A 20,789-nucleotide genomic window follows, 5' to 3' on the forward strand; every position below is an offset into this window, starting at 1 on the left:
GTCCTGAGTTCAATTCCCAGCAACCACATGGTGGCTCACAACCATCTGTAATGGGGTATGGTGCCCTCTTCTGGCCTGCAGGCATACACACATATACAGAATATTGTATACATAATAAATATTAAAAAAAAGATACCACCTAGTGGTGCTACACACATTACTAAATATGGGTTAAAGCAAAATGTGAGAATTAGCTAATAAGAGGCTGAAACTAATGGGCCAGGCAGTGTTTAAATGAATACTGTTTGTGTTGTTATTTCGGGTGTAAAGCTAGCCGTGTGGAAGCCAGACAGGACAAAAAGCAGGCCTGCTCGCCTCATCACTACACCTACCTCCTTTAGACATCCCCCTCCGAGACAGGGTTTCTCTGTGTAGTCCTGGAACTCACTCTGTAGTCCAGGCTGGCCTTAAACTCAGAGGCCCACCTGCCTCTGCATCCCAAGCGCTGGGATTATAGGTTTGAGCCACCATCACCTGGTTCATATTCTTGTTAAACACATTATGACATTTTCCTGAGAACACTGAAGAGCAGCAGCCCTCCCAACTGACGAGCATGTGAAATTCATCCTGCATCTGAACCTGGCATCTATCATGGGGTGGAAACTCAAAAACATGTTTGGCAAATGAGTCCAACACAGCTATATGGCAATAAGCAGACAACAACTATATAAATTCTCAACAGACCTTTAATGACTGGGTGAATTTAGGAATGAAAAGCTAAGTAGTCTGGTCACAGGATCAGAAGCGGAGAACTCAGTAGGCTGTCTGAGACTGCTGCTGGCGGTAGCCACCACGGCGCATATAGCCTTCGTTTTTTCGGTAGCCATCCTTTTGGTCTGCAGGTGAAAAGCACATTGGAAAGAGGGCGTGAGTGAGTGGAGAGACAAAGGTTCAAGGATCCTCGAAGAATGGAGAAATGGAGCCACTCACCTCGGAAATAGCCACCATAGGTTCCCTGCTTATGGTCAAATACCCGTTCATTATTCTCCACTAGGCTGCCAAGCTTCTCAGCCAGCTGCAGAGCCAAGTTCTGCTGGGCAGTGGGCTCAGTACGGTGCATCACCACTGTCTGTGTCGGCTGGTCCAGGGAAGCCTGACGGGAGTGAGAGGGACAGGCAGGATATAGGTCAAACTATATTGGCTTCTTTGTGACCTGCTCAACCCACCACCTCCGGCCCTCACCATCAATTCTTCATTAATGATCATCTTGCTGATGATGGAGTGAACAGTGGGAAGATCCAGCTCGAACATATCTGACAGCGTCTCCATACTGGGGAAATAAGGCAGGAAAGAGGGCTGTTAGTAAGGAACCCTGATGACAAAGCTGGGACTCTGCACCCCCAGAGCCCGCTCTACCTGATCGAGTCATAGACACTGCTGTAGGTAAAGAGGTAGGTCCTCAGTGACTCTTCCTGGATCTTCCTGTGAGGAGAGGGCAGAAAAGGTGAGGTCCCAAGGGAAGGAGACCAGCCAATCTTTTCCTTCCCATCTACCATGGTTTCCTCTACTGCTCACCGAACTAGCATGGTGCGAACTTTGTCAGCCTCAGGGAAAAGGTCCCACACTTTCCCATTCATCTTTTCATTAATGATGAAACTGTGACAGGTCTTCCAGTCACCCATCTTCATGGCCTTGGAGGCAGCAACCACATGCTCCCTCATGGATTCAGGAGGACCTGAAAGGGGAAGAATAAGGCAGGACTGAAAGAAACTTGGGACTATGACTCCTGCCCACATGAGTATTGTTTAAGGAGAAGCAGAGGCCATAAGGGCAAATAACCAGACTAGAGACTTTCCAGCACTCCACTGAGTAGCCACAGGACTGTACAAGTCACTTAATAGCTGAAGACACTGACTTTAGTGTGAACCAATCCATACAAATGTTTCAAAGGATTACTGACTCCCCTGAAACTGCTGACAAATGGTTGCTGTGGATACACTCATGTGCATTTTCCTAGGAAAAAGGCCCACAGCTTTTCATCAGATTCTCTTAAAGTTCCTTGACCTTAAAAAGAGTTACCGGGTGGTGGTAGAGCATGCCTTTAATCCCAGCAGAGGCAGGCAGACCTCAGTTTGAAGCCAGACTGGTCTACAGAGTAAATTCTGTGACACCCAGAGCCACACAGGGAGCCCATGTCTCGAAAAACAAAACAAAAAGTCTAGGGGCTGGAGAGATGACTCAGTAGTCAAAGGCACTTGACTGCTCTTCCAGAGGACCTGTGTTCAATTTTCAGTACCTACACGGTGGTTCACAATCCTCTGTACTTAAGTTTCAGCAGATGCAACACCTTCTTTTTCCCTCTGTAGGTACGTAGTATGTGGGCATACATGCAGGCAAAATACACATACACATAAAATAATTAAAAAGAAAAGGGTGTAAGATCTTGGGGCTGGACAGATGGCTCTTCTGCAGTTAAAGTGTTCTTCCTGCTCTTGAGCAGGACCTAAGTTTGACTGTTAGCATCCACAAGCATCTATAACTAGTTTCAGAAAATCTGATACCCTATTATGATCTTTGCTGGCACCCGTATGCATATGGTACACATAAATGCACACAGGCAAAGACATATACACATTAAAAAAAATGTTTGAGCTGTGTAAAATGTTTGAGGTGGTGTACGCCTTTAAACCCAGCATGCGAGAGGCAGAGGTAGGAGGACCTATGAGATAAGAGGCTAGCCTGGTCTAGAGTTAGTTCCTGGACAGCTAGGGCTACACAGGGAAACCCTGCCTCAAAATTAAAGCAAAAAAGCTTAACATATTTCAAATAGGATAATATCTACCAAGCTTTACAATTTTATTCATTTATGGTTTTTCGAGACAGGGTTTCTCTGTAGCTTTGGAGCCTGTCCTGTAACTAGCTCTTGCAGACCAGGCTGGCCTCAAACTCAGAGATCTACCAGTCTCTGCCTCCCAAGTACTAGGATTAAAGGTGTGTGCCACCACCACCTGGCAACCTTACTTATTCTTATATTACCTGTTGTGGGATATTTGTACACTGTGTGAAGTTATATTGCTGTGATTGCTTTAATAAAGAGCTGAATGGCCAAGAGCTAAGCAGGACTCCTAGGCAAAGAGAGGAAACTCGTGATGAATCTAGGTGTGAGATAGAGAGCCACCAAGAGACAAGAAGCAGGACAGGTGGAATGTGACAGACTATAGATGAATAGAAATGGGCATACACCTTTAACCCCAGCACCATAGAAAAAGGCAAGTAAATCTTTTTGAGTTTAAGGCCAGCCTGGTCTATACCATAAGTTTCAGGTTGGGCACTATACATGGTAAGACCATGCACTAAAAACAAAAACTAAAAAAACAGTAATTAAAGAAACCAATGTTAAGATTCTTGGCTGATAAAACCATACTATGCTTGTTTTGGTTCAAAGATAATGCACATGAAGTTGAAAAAAAAGGAAAATATTAACTGCACTAAACAAGGATAAACCATTTATGTTCGCCATACTGCAGATTTATCATCAGGTGAAAGGTAACAAAAATACACATCATGTTTTATTACTTAATGAAAATCTAATAAATATTGTTTTATTGAGACAGGATTACTAAGTAGCTCTGGGTAGCCTGGAACTTTCATTGTAGACTAGGCTGATCTCAAACTCACTATGTCTTGAGTAACAAATTATTATTTCTCAGAGACCGTGCCAGGCAGAGGAGGCATCAATATAAACTAGAAATCAAATGCAATCATCTTGTGAGGAAGTTATACCATCAACTTCTCTTAAGGCTTACGGGCAAGCAAAGTTGCCTGTAAACAAAGATCCAATATGTGTACAGGACTGCAGAGTGTCACACTCACCAAGCAGGGGCTGCCGCTCGCCTACCCGCAGTTGGTGATGGAACTGCTTGCTGATCATGCGTCGTCGGGCATCACTCTCATGGGCAGCCATGTAGGGGATCTCCAGGAGCATGGCAGACACCAGATAAACACACTCCAGCAGTTCCAGGTTGATGTGCAGATGAAAGGGCACTTGTCGGCGTCGCTCTACCTTCTCCTGTTCCTGGTTGCGTTCCTGTAGGCTGCGCAGCAGCAGACCCTGCCCCAGAAGTTCCTTGGCACGACCGCTTGACTGGATATCCAGAAGGGCATTGTGTGCATCCTTTGTCAGGCCTTGGCGGAAGGCACAGATGCCCAGCTGCACCATGGTACGGTTATACAGGATCTGAGCACAAAGAGCAGAGGTGATAGCCACAGGCAAACTATTCATTTATTCAGCAAATACACATAAAGCATCTATTTTGTTTGAGCAGTAGGCCAGGGCCAGAGATAAGGCCTATCTTCCATTCTAGAGGACAAAATTACTATGAGAATAATAATGTAAGCTAAGGAGAAAAATAAACTGAGGGGACGGTTTAAAAAGTGAGTTTGTATGATGACAGGCTGACAATCTGATAAAGGCTTCATTGTGAAGTATAGCTAAGAACTAAAGAAGCCACACAGTTAACACGGATAAAGTCCACACTAGAAAAAGGGAATGCTGTGGTGCAGATGAATGACTGAACAAGTACACGTGAAGAACAAGAGTGATGTAGCTGAGACTTGTCAAAGACCTTAGAGCATGTGTAAAGCAGGATTAAAGACAGGAAGCCACGGGAAAGTTCTGAGCAAGCTGGTGGATAAAATCTGACTCAACAGCGTTACTCTGGTTGTCATACTAAGAAACTCACAGAAAGACAAAGGGGACATGAAGGCGAACCAGAACGATGTTTAGGAAAAGGAGAAGGAAAGGACGATCTGTTAAGATTTGGAAAAGACCAAGCACCTGTCTGGGTCTGCACTCGCTAAACAGGTGATAATTCTTATTGAGTCTATTTACCTAACAGAGGACAGCGGCCCAAGGCCTGGCTTCTCCTTCACCATGAAGGCCAGAAATCTCCCCCACCCACCTGCACTGGTGGATCCGCATGCTGAATGTTGTCCTGCAAGTGGCTCATGAGCATGAGGTCACGAGCCTGGTACCAGCGCGAGTGGAGAGCATGATGGTAGATATGGCAGAGGATGGCACAGGTACGGATCCGGTCTGTGCGGTCCTTGGCATAGATGTATTTGCAGAGTCTTTCCATCAACACAGCTGAGTCCTCACCCTCATTTTCTGCCTGGTCTTGCTCAGACTAGAAGAATGGAAGATCTCAGTGATGGCTATCCACCAAAGACCATGGCTTTAAATGGCTGAGGCTCCAGCAACAAAACATGGAATTCTTCCCAACCTCAGTACAATCTCTCCAACTCCCTCCCTGTCCTACTTCAGAAGTCCCCTGGGAGATAGAAGACTTACCGTCAAGGTCTAACAGATAAAGAAGACAAATTCACACTTCTCTCGCTCCTCACATGATTGCCAAGTAGTCTCACCTTTGAGGACCCTTCAGGAGGAGTAAGCTGACGCTGATGGGCCTTGTAATCGAACTTGTAATAAGTGTGCAGGATGCGCCTCAAGTAGATCTGGCAGATTTCCTCAGTGGTACCTTTCTCCTCCAGGTAGCGCTGCACACGTTCAATGATGGCACATACTTGTGCCTCATCCTTCAGGTGCTCCACATACTCTGGTAGGGAGGACATCCACCCTCATCTCAGATGTGAGTACTGGCTTTCCCAACCAGCTGTCTGCAGTCAATCCAACCACTCTGATTTGCCCTCTATAGTTACACCCTGAAAACATCACCCTCTCCCATGAGCTTACCATCTCACTGCTTAGGAAAGTAGCTGAGTGACTACTCTGGGGTCAACAAGGACTACAAGTCTACCACTTGCCTCCCCAGGGTTGCCCTTTCACTCTGACTGTAATGCTTACAAAACCTCTGAGTTAGTATGACCACCAGCACTGTTCCTCTCACCAAAGCCCGGTTCCTTAGGCTTACCTTGGGAGTGAGGATCAGTATTTTGCATTATTTTGGTAAATTCTTCATCCATTCGCTCCACCAGAGTTAGGATGCAGCCACGTACACGCAGTGGCTGAAGGATGCAAAGAAGAAACACATTAATCCAGGGTCCTAGCCTAAATTCAACTCTTGTCTCCACCAGGCCTTTCCAGTTATCCTGCCAATCCCTCCCCTTACCTGATCAAAATTGTTTAAGTTCTCACTCTCTTCCAAAATGTTCTCTCCAACAAAGATGTTGGAATGTGCAACCAAGATATCCATCAGTTCATTGATGCAATCCAGGCACATCTGCCACATCTCTGGCTGTCAAGAGATGAAGGGACAAAGTTAAATAATAGATAAATGTTGTTTCTGAAGAGCCATTCACCAAGAATCACAGGGCCTTCAACAAGGCTGTTGTGGGCCCCAAACCTTAAAAGTCTAGGTATTTTCTCATGAGCCCCCCAACATAACCGCTATACTCTTCTGTTGTTCTCACCTTCATGTATGTGGCCAGGTTAGGGTTGTAGTCATAGAGAGAGGCAATGATATTGAACTTGATCTTGACAATGACACCCTCTCCTAGGTTGTTTTCAGAAGCAATTTGAACCAGCAGCTGAAGCAATTCAATCTGGGTAGCACTGGAGGGACATACACAGAACTGGGTGAGGCTTTGAAGATAAACCTGCCAGTCTCACTGTTATGCAGGCTATCCTTTCAGACCAGCAAAGCAGCCAATTCCACATCTTCACCATCTGTGTATGCGCTTCTTGTTTATTTATGGGTTCTTGTGAGACAAGGTCCCATGTAGCCCAGGCAGTCCTTGAGCATGCTATGTAGCTAGGAAGACCTTCAACTTCTGATTCTCAAGACTTTACCACCCAAGTGCTGGGATTACAGCTGGTTTTATGTGCTGTCAGGATTCAAACCCGGGGCTTCATGTATGCTAGGCAAGCACTCTATTAACTGAACTACAACCAACTGGAACTACATCCCCAACCCTTGCTTCTCTTTTAAATTCCCAACAGAAACAATGGTAATGCCAGCCATCCTGAAGTGCTGTTTATAAAAGGTCTTGATTATTACCATCTTTTTGGTTACCTAATAACTAAAGACACGTATCATTTCCATTTAATTAACTGTAACAGAAGTTCAGTAGTTCAAAGTTATAAAAAGAGAACGCAGCAGAAAATGGACATGTATGCTTCCAGTATACAACCACATATAATAGCTGGGTGATGGTGGCACACGCCTTTAATCCCAGCACTCGGGAGGCAGAGGCAGGCGGATCTCTGTGAGTTCGAGACCAGCCTTGTCTACAGAGCTAGTTCCAGGACAGGCTCCAAAGCCACAGAGAAACCCTGTCTTGAAAAACCAAAAAAAACCCACATATAATATTCTCTCAAAACAGAATGATTTCCATATCAATGTTTGTGTTGTAAAGAAAGCTGTCAAAAGAGGACCCTAAGAGAGACATACATGGATCTACATAGGAAGGAGAAAAAAGACAAGATCTCCTGAGTAAATTGGGAGCATGGGGGTCAAGGCAGAGAGTAGAATGGGAGAAGGGAGGAAGAGATGGGAGCTTAGAAAAATGTATAGTTCAATTAAAACAATTTAAAAAAAAAGTTGTCAAACTCTGAAAATGTAGCCATGAGCCAAGGCCACAAATCTCACCGGTCTGTTCCCTTCTTGCCTCTGGCCTGCAGAATCTCATTCAGTTTCTTGATGACGACAGCATGAGTAATCTCAGTGCCCTTGGCAAACATTTTTGGTTTCTCCTGGGCAAAAATATATCCGGTCATACATACATCAACAGAAATCTATTTTTTCTTTAAGCTCCTTCCCACTCCAACCAGGTGGAACTTGTGCACTTTCCTAAATCAGTCTCCTTTACTCCAAAACCCTCACCTTCACAAGTGGCACACCACCACGGACTCTTTCCCACTCCCCGCCTTCATTGTCTTCCTCTTCCTCATCTGGGCGCTTAGACTTCCTATCATGCTTCTTTTTGGCTTTGTCTTCCCGTTTCTTCTCAGCTGCTTTTTTGTCCTCCTCTGTAGTGGGTGCCCTGAAAGGAGACAAGGGAGATGAAAGATGAATCCTCTCCTTGCCCCTCTACCTCTGAGGCCTCCTTCTCCCTGCAAATGCTGGGGTTACAGATATAAACCAATATTTAATTTACATACTGCTTAGGGATCGAACCCCGGGCCCCCTGCATGGCAAGTAACCACTATATCAACTGAGCTACAAACCTAGGCCCAAAACTGACTTGCACATATGCCAAGTATACTCATTAAGTTGAATTCTCTTGGTTTAAAGTGACTATAAATTATGTCCACAGCTCTGACATAGAACTTCTTGTTCCTGATCCATGAGTTTTCCCCTTATAATAAAGAATAATAACTGGAATCTTTTTGAGTTAGCTTGGGATTATGTGAACCACACCCTCACCCCTCTTTTCAGTAACACTGAGCCACTCCCTACACTACCTCAAACAGCTCTCCTGGGAAACAACCCAAGACTGAAAAGGTGTAGCTTGTCCACTATCACATAACTAACAGATGCCTAAAATGTGAGTTTCGTAATGAGAATGTGGTTAAGATTTGAACTCTGAAGACTACAAATCCTGTATTTTCAAGACAAGCTTTATGATCAGGCACTAGAATCTAAAAACTGGCTATAAAAGGGGAGCAGTGGGATTCCATGCAAACAAAGAGCAACAACCTTCAAAATGATTATAAAGGCTTTTCTACCCTCTCACTGTAATGCTCAAACCCATTACTCCTTACTTTTTAAGGAACTTTGAAGCCAGAACAGTCTGTTTTCCTTCTTCTTCTTCTGAGTCCGAGTCAGAAGAGGTAGAACTGGTGTCCCATTCCTCATCATCTTCAGAATCTTCAGAGTCCTCATCATCATCCTTAGAGGAAAGAAAGGATCAGGAGAAAAACAAGAGACTTTCTCTGCTCCTGCTGACACACATTCCAGGCATTTGATTACCAGAAAAAGAGCAGTTACTGATAGAACCAAGCTATTACGTAAAACCGACCACTAAAACTCTGGAGATCATAAATTACCCCAAGAGGTCAGGAGATGGTGGCGTGTGTCCTTAATCCCACCACTCAGGAGGCAGAGGCAGGTGGATCTCTGTGAGTTCGAGGCCAGCCTGGTCTACGAAGTGAAGTCCAGGACAGACAGAACAAGAGAACAGAACAGAGAAACCCTATCTCGAAAAACCAGAACATACACACACAAAAAAAATTATTCCAAAGTAAGTACCACAAAGCTCCCCAGCACAGTGCTGGGCCTGGCAGTTAAGATTCCAATTCACCTAGTGTTCCAATACAATTTCCCTAACTTTCACTGTCTGAACTGCAAGATCAAGTTTCTTCTTCCAAGGACCCAAATAGCCTCTGGCAGCAAATCACCTCCCAGTCTAACTCTGGATCTTACTTCCATCTTTTTGAGGAACTTTCGGCTGTCTCCAGAAGATTCTTGTTTCTTCTTCAAAAAAGCTGCAGCACTGACCCCATCATCATCTTCATCTTCATCGGAAGAGCCTGGTAGGAGGTGGGAAGAGAAGAGCTAGAACGTTAAAGAGCAAGATTGAAATGGGAAACTAGAACAAAGGAACCCATGACTTTCTAACTATCTGTGTGAGGAGGCTTGTGTTAAGGTTCTGCAGTCTAAGGCATGAACTGTAGATGACCCCTCTTCTCTGTTTTGAGAACCTGGCCAGTTCTCAGAATTGAGAATGGGGAATGTTTTTGTTTTAATTAAGATAGAGACCCGTTGATGCGCTTCACGTCTTTGACATCTGTTCAGTGTCTGGGAGTGGACGTGCATGCTGGACCAGGTGTTTGGACGATTGCCAATGACTGAGCAATGAGCTCCCTTTGTTCCTGAGGCTTAAAATCTTGCCTCAGAACGCCTCTAGCTGCTGCTGTTTCAACCCGGGAGAGACATGCAGTCAGATGAATGTAAGCCTGTGCCTGTGATGCTGTGCTGGTGATGTGTAAGGTCTGTCACTGTGACATTTACTGGGATGTGTATTTCCATGTTCTGGTGCTGTATACAGAACGCCTAGTGGTAAATTCCCGGGTGAAATACCCCATCTTGGGGGCTTCCCACTCTATTCCTTTGTTTCAATTAAGCTTCCTTATAGAGTAAATCTCTCTCTACTAATTTCATGTATTGTGGAAGTTCTTTCTCACGGATCGAATCAAAAATAAAAGTCTGCACAGCAAAGTGAACAAAATTATTTGCCCTTACAATCTGCAATCAAGGGATCCTCTCTCACCTTCTGAATCTTCCTCATTCTTCTCTGCATCTTCATCTGCAGACTGTTCAGGGTTCTGCATTGAAGAAAAGCATTGAAGAAAAGAATTCAGGATGCCTGCCATAAACCAGGCATGGTGATGCACATCTTTAATCCCAGCACTCAGGAGGCAGAGGTAGGCAGATTTCTGAGTCTGAGGCCAGGCTTATCTACACAGTGAGTTACAGCAGAGTCAGATCTACATAGTGAGACCTCCATCTCAACTACAACAAAAATGCCTGCTAAATATAACCAATCCTCCTTCTCAAACCCAAAGAGCTTGTTATGGCTCTTTCTCTGGCCATGCCACCATGTACTAGTACTGAGTTTGGTCACAGGATCATTTTGCTAGTCTGAAGTTAGCCTCGAGCTGACTCACCTGCTTGTAGTTTGTGATATGTGACTCAAAATCTCGGTTGTATTTTCGGATCTTCTGCCGCAAGGTACTCAGAGCCTTGGCATTGTTCTTGTTCATCTTCTTTTTCCCTTCTTTATCCTCCCAAAGCTAGCACAATAAGAAAGGAAGAACAGGGATCCAAGACTCAGTGGCATTTTCCAAAACTTTATAGTCACATTTTGGGATCCTGCTGTCTAGATACCACCCGAACCACCTATTAACCAAGACTGTAACTTTTTATTTGTAATGCTGGGGACTAAACCAATGCAAGTGCGCTACAACTGACCTGTATCTCCAACCCTAACTAACTTATTTTTTTGAAGATTCTTTATATATCACGACTACAAATACAAAACCGTAAGTAAAAGGTGATTAAAAAAACAAAAGCAAAACACAACATGGGCAGTGGTGTCACACCCCATCAATCCCACCACTCAGAGGCAAAGGTAAGTGGATCTCTGAAGATGAGGCCAGCCTGGTCTACAAAGCCAGTTCCAGAACAGTCAGGGCTACACAGAGAAACCCTGTCTCAAAAAGACAAAACAAAACAAATACTCCATAAATATAATCGAGCTCTTTTTAAATTAAAAAGTTTCTCTTCTGCTCTATCTCATCTTTTATGAGAGCACGGTACTGTATGTAATAAGACAAAGAACCCCGAGGAGAACCCTGGCTACAGGAAAGGAGCACAGCCGGGGTCACATCCCCCTCTGTATCCTCACGGAGTCACACCTCATTAAGATAGTCCTCGAGGTCAGCCAGGATGCGGATATAGAATCGGGGGACACCTTCCTTATCCACAATACTCTTGGCTTTCCCATACGCTTTTCCCAGGAGCTCAAACTCTTCCAGACACTTGGTGACATCCCGAATCTTCATGGCATTACGGATGGTTCGTATAAGGTTGGTCAGCTCCTCAAACCTAGGCAGAGAGGTCAATACCAGATTGGTTGTGTCTATCACTGAGAAAATAACATCAGAACTCCCGTAGTACCCAACCTACAGTGGCCTCACCTCTTGTCCTTGGCACTTCGGACAACTCTCTTTGTATCCTCCTCATCTTCACTCAGTAACAAAGGCCTGTATGGAAGAAAGAGACCATTAACCTTCATTCTTATCTATCGTGATTCCTTTTCCCAGACAAACCAGGTAGAGAATTAGAGCATCCACACATCCTCTTTTCTGATTCTGCTCTTCATACTCAGCTTAACAGCCATAACTTTCAACATGGCCCTAAGTCAAACCCACACAGCATATACAAGGGTACCCCCCCAAACAACTGAAGTGTGTATGTATATACCCTACGAAACTGGTTACATAATGGCACACATGGCTACAGAAGTACCTAAGAAAGAAGCAGAGAAAAGGTACCTCGACCCTAACAAATGGAAAAGCCTTCAAGGAGCTGGTACATGAACCAGATCCTAAAAAGAAACATTTAGCAAAACAGGAGAAGCCACTAGTAAGAAAAGCTTTAGTGGATTCCAGGGTGGTGGTGGCACACACCATTAATAGAGCATTCAGGAGAGGAGGGTGGATTTCTGAGCTCGAGGCCAGCCTGCTCTATAGAGTGAGTTCCAGGACATCAGGGCTACACAGCAAAATTCTGTCTGGGACATAAATAAATAAATAGAAACTTTTGCAGCTGGATAGATGGCTCAGAGGTTATAAGAGCACTGACTGCTCCAGAGGTCCCGAGTTCAATTCTCAGCAACCACATGATGGCTCACAACCATCTATAATGAGATAAAATGCATTCTGGCGTACAGGCAAGTATGCAGACAGAACACTGTATACATAATAAATATTTCTTTAAAAAGTTGTGAGATGGGCCAAAACATTCATTCAGAACAGTTAATATTTTTAAATACTTTTTGTTAATTTTCCCTGATGGTTTTTCATTTTTGAACAGTGCTATGGAAATGTAGTCACATGAAGATTATATATATAAAAAATAAGATTTTATATATACACACACATAGATATATATAATACTACATTATTATATAACATATCCTCATCTACAATTCATAAGTCTCTGGAGAGGTACTATATAATAATAATATATTAAAACACTATAGGCACACAGAAAAATAACTGAAGTTTTGAGAACTTTAAAAATTTTTAATTCGCAGAGATGGGGGTTAAGACAGTAAAATAAAGGCGAGCACAGCAGCGTTTAACAACTTTCACGCAGACTCCAACGACAGGACAACAGACCAGACACCACTACGCAGCAGTCAATGTTTCCGTGAATACAAAGTCACTGAGGGCTTCTCGGTGGGAAGAGTTTTACGACGCCCAGTGCGACGCAGACACGGAGAGGAGGACACCGGCAAGGCAATGAGGAATCTCAAGATGCAGGCTTCTGATGCAACACCAAGAGGCGGGAAACCTCGGGTCCTCGGTCCTTAGCACCGCGGCGAGGACCCCCAAAGTCGGCAGCCGCTAGGAGAGCTGCCCTCGGCAGACGCCCCCAGCCCACTCGGCCCCCCCCGCCCCGCGAACTGCCAAACCCGGCCTCTCGGCTCCCCCAGCTCACCGTTTGCCGTGGGTCCCCGAGAAGGGCTTGGTGTCCAGTTCCTCCCCGGACAAGGACGACTCGGACTCACTGTCCGAACCGGTGGTGAAAAACCGCGACATGGCGACGGCACTGCTGAGGGGCTGAGGCTCGCGCGGCCGGAACCTGAGGAAAACCGCGGCGTCAGGGCTGGCGGACAACCGTGGCAATCACCTCCCGACCCCGACCCGGTTCCGCCAGCACGCCGCCCCCCTCGCCCTCCGGGGAGCACGAGGCCTAAGAGACACAAACCAGCTGTGCGACGGACTCCCCGGGAAAACACGAGTCAGCCCCGACGACGGAAAAGGAACTGATTCTGCGTCACTTCCGGAAAGCGCCAAAGACTGCGTCAAATAACTACAATTCCCAGCGGTCTTTGCACCATCTATTTGCTGTGCAGGCTCTTTGACTTGTCCCTTCCAAAAACCGCTGCCACTAGGCTGTAGGACTGAAAAGACAGAATGTGGTTCCTGTCTGATGGCTTATGTCTGTAATCCCCAGACTAGGGAGGCTGAAGCAGGAAGATACTGGGTTCTGTAGGATCCTCGAGAAGTCACCAGAAGACCACCAGTCACAATGCAATCAGCAATAGTGTTTATACTACATGCAGGTGGGGTCGCAACGACCCAGAGGAATCTCTCAGCTCCTTTTAAGCACAGCTGTGGGGCTGGAATAGCTTGGTCACACGGCTGACGTGACAGGCTTCATAAAAACTGGGAGGCAGCACTGAATTCCAGGAAAAGTCATAAGCTGACGTCATTCAGAAAAGCCCAGCGTCTAAGGGAAGTAACTGACATTCCAGACCTCTCAACTATTAGATAAGATCACCAGATGTCCTTGAGTCCAGCACGTACCTATTCCATTTCAAGAATTCTATTTCAAGAAGACAGCTTTAGACAAATCACGGTCTTGAACTCTGAAAAATCCCATCACTCCCAACAATTACTATGATAAAAACCCTACCCTGCCCAAGCTGGTCACTCTTTGATCACCTACTCCTACTTAGGACACATGGATGCTACAGCCTCAAGCTTGAAATAAAGGTTCTTCACTTTTACATATGGGATTTGGTCCCCATGGTGGTCTTTTGGAGGTCCCCAATCTAGGCATAACACAGCTACAGGAATTTTAAAAGCCGTGTGATCATTCTATTTAGGATTGGCTTATGAAAGGGGCAATCATATTAGTATATTACTAATTGGTTAGGTCTGGTCTGGATGTGTCCCAGACTTTGTCATTTTTTGGCTATCGCCTGTGTGTGTGTGTGTGTGTGTGTGATTTAGCCCAGGCCCAAGTATGTGTATGAAGTGAGGTCTAGGTCTTAACTGTGTTTTTAGGGACTTGCCATGGTACTTGCCTGGTCCTCTCTGTTTTGAGACCAGACTGGACCAAGAAAAATGCTCTGGCCTCCCATCTGAACTTCAGAGTAAGAATCTAAGGGCAAAATGAGCCTATACTAGCCATAGGACCCAGGAGAAAATTCAGCAGAAAAGGCACTTGTCACCAAATCTGAGAACCTTAGTTCTCTGGGGTCACAGTGGAAAAGGAGAACAGACTCCTGATGTTTGTCCTCTGAGCAATCTCCCTCTCTCTGTCTCTCTAAATGTAATGAAAACAATAATGAAAACAATAATGAAAACACACCCTCACATTCAGGCGTTATTTCATGCATACTTACTAACAAAATGGTTTTTGTGACTGAGCAATGGTGCAGGCACAGGACACAGTGAGTAAAAGTGGGCAGACTTAAAGAATCCACATGTGTGTTCAGGGAGGAACTACTGCTCTCCCAGGTGCTTTTGGCTGTGGAAAGACAGTGATTTCACAGTCTCTGTCCAAGTGTTCCAACAGTGACGTGATCATCTATGTAGGATGCGCTGAAAGAGGAAATGAGATGTCCGAAGTTCTTCGGGACTTTCCAAGCTCACTATGGAAGTTGATGGTAGAGTCAGTCATGGAGAGGACAGCACTGGTGGCCAATACCTCCAATATGCCTGTAGCTGCAAGAGAAGCCTCTGTTTACACTGGAATTACACTACCAGAATATTTCCGTGACGTGGGCTACCACGTCAGTTATGATGGCTGACTCTACCTCTAGATGGGCTGAGATCCTCAGAGAAATCTCTGGTCCCTTAGCAGAAATGCCTGCAGATAGTGGATATCATGTATAACTCGGTGCCCGGCTGGCTTCTTTCTATGAACGAGTGGGCAGAGTGAAATGTCTCGGGAACCCTGAAAGAGAAGGAAGTGATAGCATTCTAACTTGACTACAAGTTTGATTATTACTATAGATGACTAACTACTAACCATTTGGGAGGATGAGGCAGAAGCAGAAACCTGGGCTACATGGCAAGACCCTGCCCCAGTCAAACAGCAGTAAAACCCACACACATCCACCCCACCCCTTTTTGGGCTCATCCCAAATCAATAATTGCAGTGATGTGGGTAGCAAAACACACATTTCCACCATCCTTTGGTAAAGTTTTGGTTGTTTTTCTTTTTTAACTGACTTAGGATCCTGAGAAGGGTATGAGGAAACACACATGTGCACACAAAGCCACTGTTACTGAAGCAAACTTGGAGAATTACTGAATTATCCTTTTTTAAAGGATAATTACTGAATTTTCCTTTTTTAGAAGACTTTTTTTGTTTGATGTGTATTGTCCAAGTATATGGGAACCGTGTGCATGCAGTGTCTGTGGAGACCAGAGGAGCACAATAGATCCCCTGAGACTGAAGTTACAGTCAGTTGTAAACGACCCTACTTGTGTTCTGGGAACTGAACCTGGGCCTTCTAGAAAACGAGCAAGTCCTTGACTGCTGAACCATCTCTCCAGCCCTTTGCTTTTTCTTAAAATATACATTATTTTCTCTTCATACCAACAAACGTATACATAATGTCTTCAGGCCAAGAACTTTCAGGGAATGGAAAAAGTTTCCCTACTCTTCCTCCTTCTTTCTTCTTCCTTCCTTCCTTCTGGTTTCTTCCTTCCTTCTTTCCTTTCCTTCCTTCCTTCCTTCATTCTTTCAAGGAAGGACCTCAAGACTGGAGAGATGGTTCAGGTTGGAAGCACCAGCTGCTTTTCCAGAGGACCCAGGTTCAATTCCCAGCACCCACATGACAGCTCATAGCTGTCTGTGGCCCCAGTTTCATAGGATCTGACACTTTCACAGACATATATACATGCAGGCAAAACGCTAATGCACATGATATTTTTTAAAAAAAAAACATGAAGTAACCCTTTAAAAAAAGGAAAGGACCTCAAGCCTTGCTGTGGTGGTGCACGCCTTTAATCGCAAAGGTAGGTGAATCTCTGTGAGCTCAAGGCCAGCCTGGTCTACAGAGTGAGTTCCAAGACAGCCAGGTCCACACAGAGATCCCTTTCTCGAGGGTAAAAGACAGACAGACAGATAGAAAGAAAGAGAGAGAGAGAGTCTCACTCAATAGCCCAAGCTGGTCTTGCCTCATGTTCCTCCCACGTTAGGGTCCCAGTGCTTGGATTACAGGAATGAGCCACATACCTGGCATTATATTTCATTTTGATGAGTGTCCACAATCCTGTCTTCTTTCTCTTTATTCGTTCACTATTAGGAATTGATCTAGGACCTCATGGGTGTTAGGCAAACACTACTCCTGAACTGTATTCTTTCATCTCTATATGAAGAGGGGAGGGACGAACTCACTGTGTAGCTCTGGCTGACCTGCAACTTAGTAAGCGAACCACGCTGGCCTCAAACTCACAGACATCCACCTGCCTCTGCTTCTTTAATGCTGGGTCTAAAGGCGTGCACCACCATGACCAGTTTTGTTTGTTTGTTTGCTTTACATTTAAAATATTTTAGCTGGGTGGTGGTGGCACAGTGCTCTAAACCCCAGCCTTTGGGAGGCAGAGGCAGGTGGATCTCTGTGAGCTCATCACAGTCTGGTCTACAAAGCTAGTTCCAGGACAGTCAAGGTTACATAAACAAACCTTGTCTCAAAAAAGTCCAAAATCTTGCTCACCTTCCTGGACTTAGGGGGAGCTGGGAGGACCTTGGACTTAACATAGTGAAGGGAACCCTGATGGCTCTTTGTCTTGGAGAGCGGTGGAGTAGGGGTATGGGTGGAAGGGAGGGGAGGGAAGGGGGAGAAGGAGGGGAGGAGATGGAAATCTTTAATAAAAAAAACGAGAAAAAAAAGTCCAAAATCCAAACTCAAGGTTTATTTTGTATCTGTACGGGTGTATTACATGCATGCATGTCTGTGCACCACATGTGTGCCTGACACCCATTTGGCCAGAAGAAGGCATCAGATCCCTTGACTCTGTAGTTGCAGACAGCTGCAAGCTGCTCTGTGGATGCTGGGAATCAAATCAGGGCCCTTTGAAAGACCAGTAAGTGCTCCAAACAACTGAGCCACCTTTCTAGCCCTTTTTTAAAAAAATTATTTATTATGTATACAATATTCTGTCTGTGTGTCTGCCTGCAGGCCAGAAGAGGGCATCATATCTCATTTCAGATGGTTGTGAACCACCATGTGGTTGCTGGGAATTGAACTCAGAACCTTTGGAAGAGCAGGCAATGCTCTTAACCACTGAGCTATCTCTCCAGCCCTCTAGCCCTTTATTTTTAATCTTAAAAATTATTTCTTTGGATATTTTATCTACCTGTATTGTATGTCTGTGTCTGGTTCCTGCAGAAGTCATAAGAGGGTGCTGGATCCTCTGGAACTGGGGTTACAGTTGACTCTGAGCCACGGTGTGGGTGCTGGAACCATACCTGACTCCCCTTCAGAAGCAGCAGGCGCTCTTAACTGCTGAGTCATTTCCTCAGTCCCAATTAAACTTTTTTTTTAAAATTGTTTTTGCCTTGTTTTGGGAGACAGGGTCTCACTATGTATCCCTAACTGGCATGAAACTCACCTCACCCAGTCCCAATCAAAACATTTCAAATAACTCTATTGAGACACACTTCACAGGCTATACAAATGGTCTTTAGTATAATGAAAGATGCCTGTGAGTGTGTCCACACAGATGCCTGTGAGTGTGTCCGCACAGATGCCTGTGGGTGTGTCCACACAGATGCCTGTGAGTGTGTCCACAAAGATACCTGTGAGTGTATCCACACAGATGCCTGTGAGTGTGTCCGCACAGATGCCTGTGGGTGTGTCCACACAGATGCCTGTGAGTGTGTCCACACAGATGTTTGTGAGTGTGTCCACACAGATGCCTGTGAGTGTGTTCACACAGATGCCTGTGAGTGTGTCCACGCAGATGTCTGTGTGTCCACACAGATGCCTGTGGGTGTGTCCACACAGATGTCTGTGAGTGTGTCCACACAGATGTTTGTGAGTGTGTCCACACAGATGCCTGTGTGTCCACGCAGATGCCTGTGAGTGTGTTCAGACAGATGCCTGTGTGTCCACGCAGATGCCTGTGAGTGTGTTCACACAGATGCCTGTGAGTGTGTTCACACAGATGCCTGTGAATGTGTCCACAATCTGAGATCACATTTTTCACCTTCAGAAGAAATCCTGGCTGGGCATGAAAGGAATCAGGTTTGAAGCCAGTTTGGGCTACACGATCCCTGTCTCAAAAACAAAACTAAGTGGCCAGAGAGATGGCTGAATGGGTAATAGAACTTGTTGTTCTTGCAAAGGATCCAGCTTCAGTTTCTGTCACCCCCATGGTGGTTCCCAATCATCCATAACTCTAGTTCTAGGAGATGTAATGCCATCCTCTGGCCTCCTTGGGCACCAGGTACATACATAGTACACATAATACACGCAGGCAAAACACTCAGAAAACAAACAAATAAGTTGAAAACAAAACCACCATTTTCTTTTTGTTAAAAAAAAAAAAAGTGAATTGAAAGAAATTCTGAGCCAGGCATGGCAGCATGCACCTAAATTCCAAACCTTCAGGAAACTGAGGTGGAGGATCTCAAGTTTAAGCCAGCCTGGACTTCATAGTGGAATTCTGGAGATAGAGAACAAGGAAGGAAGACTTCATTTGCTGATAGGGTCTTACTGTGTAGCCCAGGCTGGCCTGTAATGCCCATTCCTCCTGCTCCAGTCTCCTGACTGCTGGGATTACACCCGTACCAGTCTGCTGGGCATTTGTGCCATTTGTTTTCTATCCTATCCTCTCTCTACTCAGTCACTCACAGCCCTCCAAGCTGCAAGCCTACTTCCTTCTCAATACGTCATTCTTTTTATGCCTGAATATTATTTCATTGCAAGGCTATGCAGCTATATTCATCCATCTGTTAGTTGATGGACATTTGGATTTCAGGTTTTTTTTTTTTTTAGTATGAACAGTGCTGTTATAAACACTTACATTGGATAACATCAAGGAGAATTGCTAACTCCTTTACCAGTAGTGTATACTCACTCCCCAATACTTGCTATTCTGTGTGTGTGTGTGTGTGCATGTGCGTGTGTGTGCGTGTGTGTGTGTGCATGCGTGTTTGGCTAGTTTTGATTTTGTCTTGTTATAGCTATTCTCACTCTGATTTTGATTTGTATTTACACTATTGGTAAAGATGTTAGACATTAAATCATTTTTTTTTTTGTTGTTTCTGTTTTTTACAGGAAGTCACACATATGTGAAAGACTTAGAGTTGTGGTCTTGTCAGGCCTGGTGGACCAATCCTTAACTGCAGCACTCCACGGGCAGAGGCCAGAGGGTTTCAGAGTTCAGGGCTAACCTGGTTTATAGAGCAAGCTCCAGGACAGTCAGGGTCACAAGGAGAAACACTGTCTTAAAAAAAAAGAAAGACTAGGGCTGGAGAGATGGCTCAGTGGTTAAGAGCATTGCCTGCTCTTCCAAAGGTCCTGAGTTCAATTCCCAGCAACCACATGGTGGCTCACAACCATCTGTAATGGGGTCTGGTGCCCTCTTCTGGCCTGCAGGCATACACACAAACAGAATATGTATACATAATAAATAAATGTTAAAAAAAAGAAAAGGGAAGGTTTTAACTCTAACACAGTAAAACCATATAAAATAAGAACAGTTATCTGGTAAGAATTACATTCACATGTCCAGTCCATTTGTACTTGGCATATTTAAAGAAATTACTCCACTATCTATCCTATCTTGGTGAGTCTAGAGTTCTATCCTAAACCAGTTTCTTTTTTTTTTTTTTTTTTGTTTTTTGTTTTTTGTTTTTTTCGAGACAGGGTTTCCCTGTAGTTTCTAGAGCCTGTCCTGGAACTAGCTCTTGTAGACCAGGCTGGCCTTGAACTCAGAGATCCGCCTGCCTCTGCCTCCCGAGTGCTGGGATTAAAGGCGTGCGCCATCACCACCCGGCTACCTAAACCAGTTTCTATCATAACTTGTATTACCAACTGAAAAATATCTTTTTAAACTTAAAACATTTTCTTAGGGGGCTGGAGAGATGGCTCAGAGGTTAAGAGCATTGCTGGGAATTGAACTCAGGACCTTTGGAAGAGCAGGCAATGCTCTTAACCTCTGAGCCATCTCTCCAGCCCCCTAAGAAAATGTTTTAAGTTTAAAAAGATATTTTTCAGTTGGTAATACAAGTTATGATAGAAATGGTTTAGGAATAAAACTCTAGACTCACCAAGATAGGATAGATAGTAGAGTAATTTCTTTAAATATGCCAAATACAAATGGACTGGACATGTGAATGTAATTCTTA

At 44.7% G+C, this 20,789-nt stretch overlaps 1 protein-coding gene across 1 annotated transcript; it reads right to left on the reverse strand.

The window, feature by feature from the left end:
* Positions 1-668: 668 nt before the first annotated feature.
* LOC119825754 (eukaryotic translation initiation factor 3 subunit C) lies at positions 669-13,548 on the reverse strand. Its single transcript, XM_038346841.1, has 21 exons — positions 13,398-13,548; positions 13,128-13,271; positions 11,600-11,665; positions 11,318-11,507; positions 10,568-10,693; positions 10,171-10,225; positions 9,324-9,430; positions 8,663-8,790; positions 7,782-7,941; positions 7,548-7,651; positions 6,370-6,511; positions 6,069-6,194; positions 5,871-5,964; positions 5,365-5,555; positions 4,902-5,126; positions 3,814-4,177; positions 1,516-1,675; positions 1,357-1,422; positions 1,183-1,270; positions 931-1,093; positions 669-836 (listed from the first exon to the last, which is right to left on the reverse strand). Exons 2-21 carry the CDS (start codon positions 13,226-13,228, stop codon positions 754-756), a joined length of 2,739 nt encoding a protein of 912 aa, XP_038202769.1. The 5' UTR covers positions 13,229-13,271; positions 13,398-13,548; the 3' UTR covers positions 669-753.
* Between the last annotated feature and the right edge of the window lie 7,241 nt (positions 13,549-20,789).

Source organism: Arvicola amphibius, chromosome 1 (assembly GCF_903992535.2).
Source record: "Arvicola amphibius chromosome 1, mArvAmp1.2, whole genome shotgun sequence".
Taxonomy (NCBI): domain Eukaryota; kingdom Metazoa; phylum Chordata; class Mammalia; order Rodentia; family Cricetidae; genus Arvicola; species Arvicola amphibius.